Source organism: Pteropus alecto, unplaced genomic scaffold, assembly GCF_000325575.1.
Source record: "Pteropus alecto unplaced genomic scaffold, ASM32557v1 scaffold7, whole genome shotgun sequence".
Taxonomy (NCBI): Eukaryota; Metazoa; Chordata; class Mammalia; order Chiroptera; family Pteropodidae; genus Pteropus; species Pteropus alecto.
The window spans coordinates 48522599-48537747 of NW_006494614.1; the positions used below are offsets into that span (position 1 = coordinate 48522599).

The window sequence follows — 15149 nt, forward strand, 5'->3', positions numbered from 1 at the left end:
TTTTAAATTAATTTTTCTTTTCACCTCCAGTTATTCAAGTTAAAAAACTCTTTTGGTTTTGTCTAAGTAGGCCACAGGTCAAACAGAGGTCTAAAATAATTAAAATGTAATTTATTTTTTGAGTAAAACAGGGTGGTTTAGTGGAAAGAACACAAGACTAGTAAACAATTAAAAGATGAAGTTTTTAGTCTAGGTTTATCTACTAACTGAGTAACCATGGAAAAATCTTTCTTTCTCTCTTTCTGGTATTTCTGGTGGCAGATGATAAACCAGATTACAGTTATTGATTCTTTCAATAGGCATTTATGGAGCGCTTAACTATTTGCCAGCACTATATTAACTGTCAAGGACATAAGTATGTGTGAAACAGATGTGGTTCTTACTTTCATGCTAACAGTCCAGTATGGGAGAGAAATATTAATTAAATAATGAAAATTGCAATCATTACAACTATGGCAAGTTCTTTCAAGGAGAACTCGTTGCTATGAGGGCATATAATAGCGAGATCTGATCGAGAGCAGGATAACAAGGTAAAGACGGAATGGAAATTTTAGGCAAAGTAAACAGTATGTGCAAAGGGACTGAAAGAAGACAGTGTAGCTAATACAGAGAGAGTAAGGGAAAATGTGGATGAGCTGGAGCTGAAAAGCTAAGCAGACTATGCAGTGTTTCATGTGCTTTGGAAAAGGCAACAATCCTATCTCCAGAACTATAGAAATCTGACAAAGTATGTTAAATAGAAGAGAATGACATGAGCGAATTTACATTTGGAAAATATTATGTTGGCTGCTCTCAAATTCTGTGGGTTAAGAATTATACATACAACCAGTGATGATCACTGTGATAGGAAAAGCATTTACTTCTGGATCATGCTGTGTAATTTTAAATACATTTTACACTCCTTCATTGTAACTGTTCCCACATTATTTCATACCTATAACTTATACATTTCCGTGTTCTTGTTGACCTCCTTTCAAGCAAGTTTGCTTTGGATTTTTTAGAATCTTTTTTCTTTTCTTCATGATCTTCAGAAAAATCTGGCTCCTGGTTTAAAAATATAATAATAAATATATGTTATTACTCAGGACAGAACAGAGGTCCTTGAAATTAATTGTTTTCTAATGTCTTTCTTGGCAGCACATGTGAAAAGTTTGAAAAAGATGATCCTTCCCCAACTGAATAAACATGTCAACAGTAAGTTAAAAAGAATATTGATGATCAAAGGATAAAACACTTCTGTATTAAAATTCTTAAGTTTTTATGGGTTTATAACAACTTCTTTTAAAAACAATCAAAATGAGTCTATGGCCATGCCACCCTGAACATCCTGATTTTGTCTGATCTTGGAAGCTAAGCAGGGTCGGGCCTGGCTAGTACCTGGATGGGAGACTACCTAGGAATACCAGGTGCTGTAGGCGTCAAAAATCAATCAATCAATCAATCAATCATGATGAATTTTCCCATCAATAAATCTTTTAACAAGTACTTAAATTAAGCAACATATAAGATAGTCAATAGATAAACTGAATAAATGAAATAATGAATTTAGAAGGGGCATGATTCTGAAGGAAAATAACCAAAACAGGTTATTTTAGTGTGTAATTTAATTAAGTCTGAATGAAACTGTGTATGGAACTAAGAAAATTTCTTTATTTCAAATAAAAACCATGTTATATGTACTTTCATTCATGAGATATTCTTCTTAAATATAATTTGGGCTAATAGATGCAAAACAATGATATCTCTTCAAAGAAACCAAACTGCAAGAACACAAATATGATTTTATGATAACCCCAAAAGAACAGAATTAAAAACCAGATATCCCTGAACTATTTTTTAGACACTTCACATAAACAACATGTAAAGAAGCTAAAAATAAATTACCCAATTTATGGTAAAAAACAACAAACAACAAAAACAAACACACACACAAACAAAAACAAAAAAACCCATAGGGGTAAACTAAAAATATCTGATTTTGATATAATATCATATTTTGGGGCTATCTGCATATACACACTTTCAAACATGAGGAATTATGGGTGATTTCTTTAAGGTCCTATATTTTCATTTTTAATAAAACAGGTATACTCTAAAACTATTCATATTATATGAAGTGGGTTAAATTTTAGAACAATTACGGTGGTCTCCACTTTAAAAATACTACAAACCAGAAACTTACTTGTGGAGGAATGATGTTTTCAATACTGATACCCACATACACCAGGCGTTCTTTCCTTTAAGTGAAAAACAAGTGTACAAACAAAATGAGATTTGCTAAAAATAAAATTATTATAAAAACATTATTAACACAGACAACACTGAAATTACAACTTCATAGAAATAGCAGAGGCTAGGTCGCAAACATGTTAGCTAGTATCTATAAAATTTATAGTACTGCTTCTATCTGTAGGAGGCCCAAAACTTCCTAAAGGTATGAAAACTGTAGCTTTACAAGTGATTTATATAGAGGTGGGGGGAGGTTGGGTGGAAAAATGAAAGAGATTAAAAGTACAAACTTCCAATTATAAAATAAGTCACAGGGATGTAATATATATCATAGGGAATAGTTAATAATATCATAATAACTATGATGGTTATTAGACTTATTGTAGTGATCTCATCACTCTGTAAAGTATATAAGTGCTGAATCACTGTTGTACACCTGAAATTAATACTGTATGTCAATTATAATTAAAACTAAGTTTTTTAAAAAGTGACTTATACCGGTAAAATAAACCTTGGAACTGAAATAGGCAAGGCAACTTCATGAAAAGAGACATGCTGCGACTCACTGATAAAGTGATTAGACAAAAACCCAACTTTGAATAAACTAGATCTTTGTTATGCTGGAAGTTTTTAGTAATACTGTATGAGTATATACACAGCCATAATCCCATTATAATAAATAGCATTATAAAAATGATTTTATGTAACAGAACCACATCAAGGTCCCAGTGCATGATACTAAGACCATTCACTTCTTGTTTGCAGAGAAGACAAAAAGCAGTGCAGCAGCCACATAGCTCTGTACTCTAGGATGCTACACGACATCTTCAGAGCCAGTTAAGACTTCTCCAGGAAATGTAGATTTAGAACACTAATAACATCTCCATAGTTTCATTTCATAGAAACAAAGCTTTGTTGATTTTAATTCAACAAATTTTACATAATAAATTGCTAAATACGACAGGTGCTTTCTCTGTTTCTCCCAAGTTAATTCAATTCAACAAGGACAGCTGAGCTCTTACATGCATGCCAGTGTACAATGAACTGAACAGAAGCAGGATAGGCAAGAACAGTACTAGCTGAATAGTGAAGACTTCATGGATAACTCAGAACTCGAGCTGTCTGTTATTAAATATGTTTGACAAGTCTGTCCTTACACTAACCAAGTTTACTGTGATACCAGGTTCCTCTTTTATACCTCAAAATCCCTACTTTAACTTGACCATTATTTCTCTCCTTACCTCCACTGAAAGAAACAGTCATGGTCACCACATTAGGCCATGATTTATTGGGAATCCAAAGGTAAATAAGGCACTGTCCTTGCCCTCACAAATATTAACAACTGACTGTTGTCCATTATGAACAAGTACAATGGAAACATGAAAAACAGATTTTGTCTGAAGAGCTGAGAAATCTGGGAAGCTTTTAAATAGGTGGTAATACTAGAGTATAATCTTGAAGTATGATTTCTCACCACAGCATTCTCTTACTCAGTAATCTTATGGAAGATACATCTTCCAGTCCATCTCACCACCTAGCTCAATGATCACACTGGGCCCATCACTGCCAATAACCACACCCCTTCTAAAATTTCCATTTTAGAGACGCTATTCTCTGACTTCTACTATCTCACTTTCCAGCTCACTGTCTCTGATACACGGATTTCGACAATTCTCTGACTCCAGTAGAACCTCTATTTGTCAACCCTACCCTTTTTTCACTGTCCGTCACTCCCTTCATGTCCTCACTTTCCCCTTTACCTGGCTTAGACGCCATGGTCCATCATTATAAATACTCTTTTGTATATACTTTCAATTCCTTGTCTCTTTCTCTCCTTCCCTCTGTTATATTACCTGGAAAATTCCAATCTTGATTAAATCTCTACTAGCATTTGAATTCCCAAATAATTTCTGGCATCCTGTTATGGAAGGGACGTTACAAAACAGCTGATTTGACTTCTGAAACATCTGATTTCACAGAGCCTCACAGCTCCACCTCTGTAGATAGTTGCTGGCTTGTCACTAATTCCTCACTGACCCATCCTTCTTTTCCACTATACTATAGAGTCCTTAACGGTAGAGACCACATAATATACTTCGTGTTGATTATGCTGCCTGGCATATAGTAGGTGCTCAATAAATGTTGGTTAAATGTTGAATAAATGCACAAATAGGGAAAAGAAGCCCTTATACTATGACGCTGAAAGTAAGCAAGGCTCCAAGTTGCTAGGATGAGGGCTAGAGAAATTATTTCAGTTAAAAAAGGATGAATAAAAATGCTCACTTTCAAAAACAGAGGAAGCCTCCTGGAATTTATAGTTAATATATTACTTATTTTTAGAAACATACATATTTTGCTAAGCAGAACTCCTAAGATTCATACATATATATGTATAATATGAGTTATAAATAATGAAAGCTTTGTTATCCAGATTCGTCTCCCTATTAACAGTAACTTCGCTCTTTTTTCTGTGATCCAGTCTCATATAGGATTTAATATGTGCTCTAAAGCCACAATTACAGACGTCCTCTTAAAGAATGACATTTGAGTAAAGAGAATTAATAAGAGTAGTAGAGAAAGCAAATGAACTAGTAAAGGGAGACCAATAGTGTAAACAGGTGTTGTGGCACATTTTAACATAAATTTCTAAAATTTAAAACATTTCTTAATTGCAGCAGCATATCCTACAGTGTGTGAGGCTAGAGTCAAAAATATTTCAACAGCCTTTCCTCATATAAAAGGTAAAGCCACACAGGCTTCCAAAGAATAAGCAGATATAATTTGAGGAGCAGACAAATTTTTATTGGTTTACATTCTTGCTTTTCAGAGAGAATACACTTTCTTCAAAGCTCTTAAAGGGTAAGCCTATTAGCTATCTACATTACTGAGTCAAATTCACTTCAGAACATGAGAACACTGTTTACTTCTCAGAAGGACAAGCAGATTTCAGAAAGACTAAGGCAAAAGAAAATCAAATTTTAAACTACAATTTAATTTAAAGCATCTTTAGTTAGATCTTTTCCATTATCAAAAATAAAAACATGAGCAACTCTGCACATTGAAATAATCCTAATAATTTTATACAGGACTATCACAGAGTTTCTAAATACAAAGGTATTCAGGCAACTGATTTTAAAAAACTAAGTACTTTTATTAACTAGTCAACTTCAGAGATTAACTTTGCCTTCAAACTGAGTAGTAAACTAAAACACAGGATATGGAGGTTGAAGCCATTTTTAAGGTTCAGCTTTGCACAGAGTAAAATGGGTAGATTATGAAATGACCTGAGTCTCTTAAGGCAAGCTAAACTGGGGGAGGGAAGACAATGTGACAACAGGTAAAAGTTAAAGTAGCAGCAAATGAAAGTAATAAGACCAATCAGGAGACAATGCTTAAGATTTTCTCATATTTTATACAAATGGGCATCAAGTCCTACTGATTAATCCTCTGAAAATTCTCTTCATCTCCACTTTATTATCACAACAACTGCTCTAGTTTCAAGCCTCATCGGCTTTCATAGACTCTATTGCAACAGCCTCAACTCTCATTCATTCTTCTTACTGTTACCAGGGCATTTTTTCTGAAATAAAAATCTGATTATGCTTATTCCTCCTTTGATGGTTCTCCCATTACCTGCAGAGAATAATTCAAATACCCTAACCAAGTATGCAAAGCTGTTCACAATTTGGCCTTAATCTGCTTTTATAGCTTCACCCCCTACCACTCTCTTACTCTTCTACAACACTTTGACTTTGTTCACATCTGTGCTCTTTGTCTAAAATGTCCTTTCTCTGTATGCCTGCCCGCCTGCATAACCAAGTTATCTTCCAAGGGCTTCCTTGATAAGCCTGACCCCTAGAACTCAAATCCCCTCCACAATGTTCTCGTATTGCTCTGAATTGATGTCTATTTGTCTACTTTATTATATCACTGGCTCATAATGTCTCTATTCTCTGATAGAGGGTGAGTTCCATGTAAGCAAAAGCTTTGTCTTACTCATCTTTTCAGTTTGGTACACAGTAGGAATGAATGTATGTTTAGCAATACATTAATCAAAGAAGGTACAAATAAACATAAATAAATATAAGCATACCATCTTAATTTTGAGCCCCCTTTTAAAGATAAGGTTCAACTCCAGTTTTATCTCCCCCAAGAAGTCTTCTCAACTGCTTCAGACCACATTGCAGTGGCATATTGAAAAGGGAGGCATCTTTTATAGTCAGTAGGATACAGTTCAGCAATTAATGCTCTTTATTTCACCAGTGTTAATTCTGCCCACCCAAAGACACAATACAGGTAACTAGATTGCAGACCAGTTCTTACAGTTTTCTTGTACTCACTACATACTTAGTTAGGTACATATCCTCCACAATACTTGGACCAATATTTATTCAGAGTAGGTTCTGATAAATATTTTAGATCAGGGGTTGGCAAACTTTTCCTGTAAAAGGACAGATAATAAATTAGGCTTGGTGGGTCATAAGGTCTCTGTTGCAACTACTCAACTCTGTTGCTGTAGTACAAAAGCAGCCATAGACAATATATAACAAACAAGCATGGCTATGTTCCAATAAAACTTTAGTTATGGGCAATAAAATCTGAATATATAATTTTCATGTGTCATGAAATATGATTCTTGTTTTGATTTTTTAAACAATCATTTAAAAACAAAAAAGACATCCTTAGTTAGTGAGCAATACAAAAACAAGAAGCGGGCTAGATTTGGCCCACAGGTCATAGTTTGCCAATCCCCGCTTTAGAAAGACACAGACACATCAATCTATATTTTAAGACAATTCTGCTGTCAAATTCCCAAGTAAAATATTAACACACATCTAATACCTGCGTTCAGCACGCTCTTTCTTCTTTAAGGCAACATCCAAATCCTGCAATTGTTCCTCTAATTTCTCACACAGTAGTTTCTGAAACAATAAAACAGATGTGGATCATTGTTAATACCTTTCCATAATCACTTGTCACTTGCGTGTTAGTTCATGGATACTGTTATATGAGAGCTGATGAGGGGCTACATAGTGAACACTGAAATGTTCCTTGTGTTTAATTAAGTAATGAGGTACCTCAGCATCTACTGAATTTAACATGAGCATAGTATCTTTAAAGTTAAGCCCATGTTAGAGAAACTTAGAGCCTAACCAAAAAATACATTCTAAGCCTATCTTAGAAGTAATCAATATTTAAAACAGCATTTGGTTCAAAGTGTATACATGACAGGAATTTTTTTTTTTAAATCACAGACATTTTTAAGGAAGAGGGCTATACGTACAATAAAATATAATGATACCAGTCACTAAAACAGAAAAAAATTTTACAAAACCATACCGCATGGTTACTGGGTCAAAACGGAGCTGAAGAATATAATTGGTATAGCTATGCTAAGGCAGAAAAGTCCATTTCACTGAGAATGCAATAAAGCCCATCATTTTCAAAGCAAAATGAGACTGGGCTTATGAAAGGACTCCTTGGGCTCAGTGGCACAAAAGCATCCTGTTCTCTGGCTTACCAAAGTAATTTACCTGAATCAAGACATGAGAGAAACAGAATCCATGATTCTCTTCATAGTACCATCATAATGGTACATAACTCATAATACCATTAATAAAACTACTGACAAAAAGAAAGTAGGCAGAAATGAGATAGATGATGATAGAAAGGGATAAACAACAAGAAGACACTATTTCCTCCTTTATATATTATCTTAATTTAGGGCTCTTTTGTGCCTTTAACAAATGTGAGAAAAAAATAAACCAGAGACTATAATTTTACAAAAATTAGAAGTCTTCTGAAAATTAATTTGGAAAAAAATAAAAGAAAGACCTAAAAGATAACAATAAAAGGTCATTTTTTCAATAATCTCTAATTTCACAGAAATTTAAATAAGAGGCAGACAATATTTACAATTTGTTTTGAAGACTTAAAAGGTCTACTGTTCAAAGAAGCATTACAAATTTGAATATAAAATCAAAGACTGGAAAAACAGGTGTGCTGGGTCATACATGTTGGCAAGGGGGGCAGAACCATTCTCCATCGGGGATGATCATCAGAGGAGGGCGAAGGCAGGCAGTGTGGTATCCACTGTCACAAGAGTCACATAGAAGAATCTGAAATAAACCACATATTAATATAAACCAAACTCTATGCCTAAAGTTCAATGACTCAAGTTAAAATAAAGACATTTCAATATTTTAGGTACTCTACTTAGTACTACACTAAGCACTATACTCTTTATTTGCATAAAGCATTAATAATAAAAAGGTCTGGTATTTAGGGATATAACATGCCATTTTTTAAAAAAAACTAAAAAATAAACCAAGAAAATGTTAAGCTACAATAATAAATGAAAAATAACAAGTCCTTTCTGAACTAGAGTTACAATATTTTTCCAGTGTGCCATGAAGGCTATAACTATATACTTTTTATAACAGTTTTATAGCTCAAGTATTACAAACTACCCTACCACACGTTGGATTTTAAAAATACAAACAATTTCCACTTTAAATAGCCTTTCAATTACCTATCTGTAAGAATCATTCATGATTTATCATGTAAATTCAAATATGGGAAGGGACTGAGGTATGAGGGGAATGGAACTATACTTAGGACACAAAGGCTAACAATAATCACTCTTAAGTTGATTATTTTTTGTTATCTGAGTTTAAGATGTCCACTTCTCTAAAACTTAAAATGGTATACTCATGAATGTTTAACTTAAAAAAACTTATTTTGAAATTACTTTAGATTTACAAAAGAGTTGTAAAAATAGTACCAAGTTCTCATAACCCTTTACCCAGCTCCCACTAATGTTAACATCTTACATAACCATGATACATTTACCAAAAGTAAGAAATTAACATCAGTACAATACTATAAACTAACAACAGACTTTACTCAGATGCCACCAGTGTTTCCACTAATGCCTTTTTGCTGATTCCAGGGTCCAATCCAGGATATTTTGTGTAATGCATCTAATCATGTCTCCTTAATCTCCTCTGGTGTTTAACAGATTCTTGGTCTTTGTTTCCCATGACTGACTGTTTTGAAGAGTGCCAGTTGGACATTATGTACACTGCCCCTCAGTTTGGGTCTGTATGATATCTTTTTTGATTAGACTGAGGTTATGGATTTTAGAGAAGAATCCCACAGAGGTGAAGCACCCTGCTCACAGTGTCATATCTGGGGGTACATGGTATAAATATGACTCATTACTGGTGATAACCACTTCAATCACTTGGTTATGGTAGTGTCTGCTGTTTCTCATCACTGTAAAATTACTGCTTTTCACTTTCCATATTCTATTCTTATTAGAAGTGGTAAGTCCAGACCACACTCAAGGGGAGAGGAATTAAACTCCACTTTCTGGAGGGAAGAGTATCAAAGAATTTATAGATATAAGGTAAAATTGCCACAGTAATTAATAAATAGTTTAGGGGAAAATGTGATGAAGCTAATGCAAACATACTGTTTTTCCTTAAAGCTTCACCCAATAGTTGTAGCACTCATCAGTGGATCTGGCTTGCAACAATTACTACTGTGGTGTTATAATGGTGATTCTCTATTTCCCTCAAGCCTTCTACATTTGTTATTTGGAATTCCTCTGTAAAGAAAATATGTACCTTATCCCACATTTATTCGCTTATTCAATTATTTATTTATATCAAGACTAATAAATATTTATTTTATTCTTTGGGTTATAAAACTATTATTCTATTTGTCAAATTCAAATTTTTTTAGCCATGGACACACTGGGGGCTCCTTCAGGTTAGCTGTGTCCTTAGGACTCGTTTGCATCCTTTTTCTTTTTTCTTTCTCTAAAGCACTTCCTTAGTTTCTGGAACTACAGGATACTCTAGGCATATCTTACATTTTTCCTGCCCAAGCCTTAGAATGAGGCATTTCTCCCAGAAGACCTGGTTCCTTTAATGGAGAATGGTATTTAAAAACCAAGATCTAGATGCTAAGTGATCACTGCTAAGGGGTATCACTGCTTCTAAGCTCCCTTGAGAACAGATCTAGGTAATATATGTATGTATAGCAACCCATGTGCACATATATAATTTGTGAATTGCTAACACATATCATGACGGGTAGAGGGAGGAGGGTGATGTACACACATGTGCAGTAATTTAAAAGTGAAAAAGTACTCTCCCGCTTCTTCATACAATGCATCACCATTTATTGACAATACCCAGAATTCAATACTGCAGTTATATGATATCTGATTACATAGGCATATAATACAGACTAACCTGGGTAACTGACTCTATTTACCACATTGTTTCTATGGTAAAACATAATCTAAATTTCATTTAACAAAATTAAATGTTTAAAGAAATTTATTTCTAAGACGATAGTCTCTATTCACAATACTGGTAAAATCCCATTAAAATAAATATTACTACGTAAAATTTCCAAACCTCAGGTAATGATCCATTTATTTTTGATTACAGCATCTCTAAAATCCCATAGAGCTCTACATTCATCTATGGATTTATTGCTTTTCTGCTGTAAGCTCAATGAGGACCAAGACCACGTCTTTCTAATTCAAAATCATTTCCCTGCCACTTAACACATAATAGTTGCTTGACATTTTCATTTGAGGATTATCCTTAAACACATGGCATAAGAAATCCACCATTTGGGATCTTCGGTTTCAAATGTTATTTCTCTCTGGCACAGTAATGAGCAATGGGATTCTCAGAGCAGTTAAGATAACTAAATAAAATCCTGTGTGTGTGTGCAAAAGAGTACAACTTTCTCCATCTCCTTGATACTATTTCTGCTCTCCTCATTTTACGTGTTCTCACCCCCTTTGTCACTGACATCTATTGCTGCCTCAGTTAAAATGCATAACGTTTAAAAAGATTATTAGGGAATGGCAGGGAAAGAACACAAGTGTTAATTTTTACTTGATTTAGAAGGCAGAAAAGACCAGTATCTCATATCTTCTCATGGCCTTTCTCCACACAAAAATCTTGACCTAACTTTCACAGCCTAATGATAACAAAATGCTTATGAGAGTCTTCTCAGCATAATTTCAGTACCTACTCTTCTCAGTGCTAAAGTTATTATCTGGCTCTAAGTTGTTTTTTTACTTGAACCCTTTGAAACTATTGAGATATGATAAACTTCGTTGATGAATTTAGTTTCCAGATGTGTTTAAGAAAAAAAAACAAGAAAACTGCAAATAACTTTAACCCAGCATGTAACAAATGTCAGAAACTGTGCTAAGCAACTTTACATAACATTAAAAACAACCCTCAAAAGAAGTATGTGGTATTATTCCCATTTTACAATGAAGAAATCAAGATACAGAGAAGAGAGCACCTGATAAGTGGTGGAAGCAGGATCTGCTGCCAAGTCTGTCTGGTCCATGCTTTTCCCATCACACCACACTGCTTTCTAGGAAAAAAGAGCCTTGGAGAACCACTTCATATGAATTTTCCAAACTTTAGAGGATCTCGAAACTTTTCTGATCCACATAATTCTACCCATGTGGAAGCATCTTTCTTTACTTTTCTTTCTGCTTAATAGTTGGAGCCTGCCTTTAAAGTCAAATCTATTTGAAAGAACAGAATAGTTGCATAGAATTGGACGTAACAAGAGTGTTTCTTCAATAGGCTCTTTAGAAAGCACTTATGAACTGCAAAAAATATATACAGGTAAGGAACCGGTTTTCTTGATTTTAGGCTACCTTTGAAGAACTTAATTCCTGGGTAAGAAGTTCCATGTAAACCTATCGCTATTCTTCTGAATACATTTGGTCTATAATTTATCCCCCTAATTTATTTTTTTTTAGAATTGCCCATTTCCTAAAGTTTAAAGACCTACTTGACTTATATGTTATTACAGAAAGGCAATAGGCCATCAGGGCTTATTTATTTAAAGCTAGCACTTCAGAAATGGCATTATAAAGTAATTTAGAGGGAAAGAAGAAAAAAAAGGTTATTTTACACACACAAGCTCTGCAACATTAAAAAATTCAAATAATAATCAAACCCGAAGAGTTTTAGGCTTCTTTTGGGCAACCAAAGCATGCCAACAATATGAATATTGTTCATTTAGGTCAGGTACATACTAGTTCAGGATGGTTTGGAAGGCCACATTTTTTGCATGGTTCATCATCATCTGCTAAGACAGCTTCTTCGCTTTCTTTTTCTTCTTCCTCTTCTGAAGCTGCAGATGATTTTTCACTGTCGGATCCTTCACTTTCATCATTGCTGGAATATTTCCACCTGCCACGTGTTCGAGAACCAGTCCATCGAACTTTGCCTTTGGTTTTTACCTTGTATAAAATAAAAAAATTGGGATAATTTGGTATAATAAGAATGTAAAAACTTCTAATTGCGTGTCCATTATAGAATATTTAAATATATTCTATATAAAGGAACTTCAAAAGACATACCTACTACTTAATTTTGGTACATATTTCCATCATTTTTTTTCCTATTGTTTTGGGGGGAAGATTATAATGATTACAATCTTTCTTACAAATATTTTCCCAATTCATAAAATATCCTCCTAACATCACTGTAAATGACTATATAATATTGCCATCACACAGTTGTATTTACCTAATCCCCTACTAGAAAGACATTTAGGTAGTTTCCCATTTTTTCACTTTCATAAACAACTGTATCCTTGTAAAAATAAACAGTTTTTACACAGACCTCTGTGGTTAGGACAAATTTCTCAAAGAAGATTTTGGGTCAAAGGCCATGTACATTTTAAAGGCTCTAGCACTGACTATATTCACATTTTGTTACACAGAATTTTAAATTCCCATATTAGAAATGCATTTAAAAATTTTTAACGGGTCAAAATTGCATATAAAAATACTGACAAATTTAAAAATATATATCATTCAGAGAATAAGTTTAAAACGTTGTAAACTTTTTACTGCCTAGTTTCACAATCTTAATATTTTAATTTATTCTTACAGTGTAAGTCCCCATCAAAGACCAAAATAATTCTAACAGAAGGGGAATTTTTAAAAGTAAAGAATTAAAAATTCAGTATTTCAGAGAACAAAGGATCACTTTCAATGAAGAACAATATGATCACTTAAATTGAAAACAAAAGTAGCACTTTTAATTATAATAAACTCCCATAGACTAGCCAATGACATGTACCAGATTTTGCTTAAGCGGGTCATCAAAGAAAGAATCTGGCTTCTTAGACTAATGTTAAAATTGAGAAAAATAGGCACTCTCAGAAATGTAACGAGAGGGTACATAATGGGGCCTTTTTTAGAGGGCAATGTGTCGACAGCTATCAAAACTTAAAATACACATGCCCCTTGACCCAGTAATTCCAATTCTAGAAACCTATTCTAGAGAAATACTCACTCACATTCAAAATGATCTTCAATGCAGCATTGCCTGTAATAGTGAAAAATTGGAAACAACCTAAATGTCAAGCAATAAGGGAGTAGTCAAATAAATTGAGGTGTATCCACACTATGGAATACTATGTGGCCATTAATAACCAAAAGGTAGACTATATCTACTGACACGGAAAGAGTTCAGAGACACATTGTTAAGTAAAAAACTCAGAGAAAAGTGAACATATTTGATTCAATTTATTTTTTAAGTGAATGGCTAAAGATTCATGAATATACACATGAATTATGGAAGGACTGGAAAGAAATGGGCCCCAAACTGTTAGCAGTGCTTATGGGGAATTTAAATTCTTCAACCCTATAGGTTAGGTATTATTTGAATAGTTTACAAAGAGAATATATTCCTATACTGCCTGTAATAGAGAAAAAGTTGAAAAGATGGCAAGATTATACTGTATGAAATAAAATGTCTGGGGATAATATCAGGAAAAACATCTATCTCAGATATGACATCTTTGAATGACTTGTTTTAGCCAAGAGCAGAAAGCTACAAGCACTTAGAACCAAATATTTCTAATAAAAATTAAAACTCAGAGTGGGAAAAATTTTACCTTGCTTACTTTAGAATTTGTATCCTTCTCCATTTTTTTCAAGTTTTCCTTTTTGTCTATTTTTTGCAAAGCTGATGAATCTTCTTCCATTTCTTCTTCTCCTTCCCCTCTTTTTTTATCAGCTTTCTGATCTCTGATCTCAGCCACTTTTGCTGTGGGTCTAGATATTCTTGGAGACCTCCTTAAAGTACGAGCCACATTTGTTTTCTCTTCTTCCTTTTCTGACTTCTCTTGCTTGGTTTCTGATTCTAGATTTTTAGTAGGAGAACCTGGCTTCTTCTTTCGACTTGATATCCTAATTGTTAATTTGATGCCCTCTTTTTGCCTTTCAGAGGTTATCTCTGTGTTTTCTGAGGCAGTGGTTTCTTCTTCAGGAATCAACTTATATTTAAATTTGCTTTTTTGCATAGAACCCTTTGTTTCAGAAGAATCCTCTGTGCCAGAAGTCTGGGCATTGTCTACGTTATCCATTTCTACCTTTGTGGATTCAGAATTCTCATTTAGAATTTCTAAGTCTGTTTTTTCCAGGGACTGATCTCCAATGGAACTTGCGTTCTGACACTCTACCACTTCCTTTTCTGAGGCTAGTTTCTCACAGTGGCCAGCCAAGTTAGATGGTGAAGTTTCAGCTGCCTCGGGAGAGCCTAGCTTTACTGATTCTAGTGTACTCTTTGGGACCTCCTCTGGTATTGGACTTAATCTTTGGGTGTCCTTATCAAGAAAAGTTTTTTTGGATTTCTCTAACTTTTCAAGACTCTCTAGGACTGGTGGGTGCTTATCCTTCTTACTTTTAGAAGATATCTCTTCAGCTTTCATGGTATGGGATTCAGTGGTAGATAAGGCAGTTTTTAAAGAGAGATCCTTTGCTATCTCAGAAGTCTCAAGAGAGGTTTCCATTTCTGTAGGACCAGTTTCTTCTATCTTCCCTTTTTGACTCTGGGTCTCTATATCAA

The 15149-nt window shown here is 34.1% G+C and overlaps 1 protein-coding gene and 1 pseudogene across 1 annotated transcript in view; one reads left to right on the forward strand and one right to left on the reverse strand.

The window, feature by feature from the left end:
• The window catches only part of RSF1 (remodeling and spacing factor 1), a 108955-nt gene that overhangs the window by 14303 nt on the left and 79503 nt on the right, over positions 1 to 15149 (reverse strand). Inside the window, exons 7-12 of the mRNA XM_025042555.1 lie at positions 14197 to 15146; positions 12323 to 12529; positions 8244 to 8348; positions 7072 to 7151; positions 2183 to 2237; positions 935 to 1044 (exon numbers count right to left, since the gene is read on the reverse strand). Coding sequence (XP_024898323.1) covers positions 935 to 1044; positions 2183 to 2237; positions 7072 to 7151; positions 8244 to 8348; positions 12323 to 12529; positions 14197 to 15146 — 1507 coding nt within the window. The remainder of the gene's footprint in view (positions 1 to 934; positions 1045 to 2182; positions 2238 to 7071; positions 7152 to 8243; positions 8349 to 12322; positions 12530 to 14196; positions 15147 to 15149) is intronic.
• On the forward strand, positions 1301 to 1418 carry LOC112474922 (annotated as a pseudogene).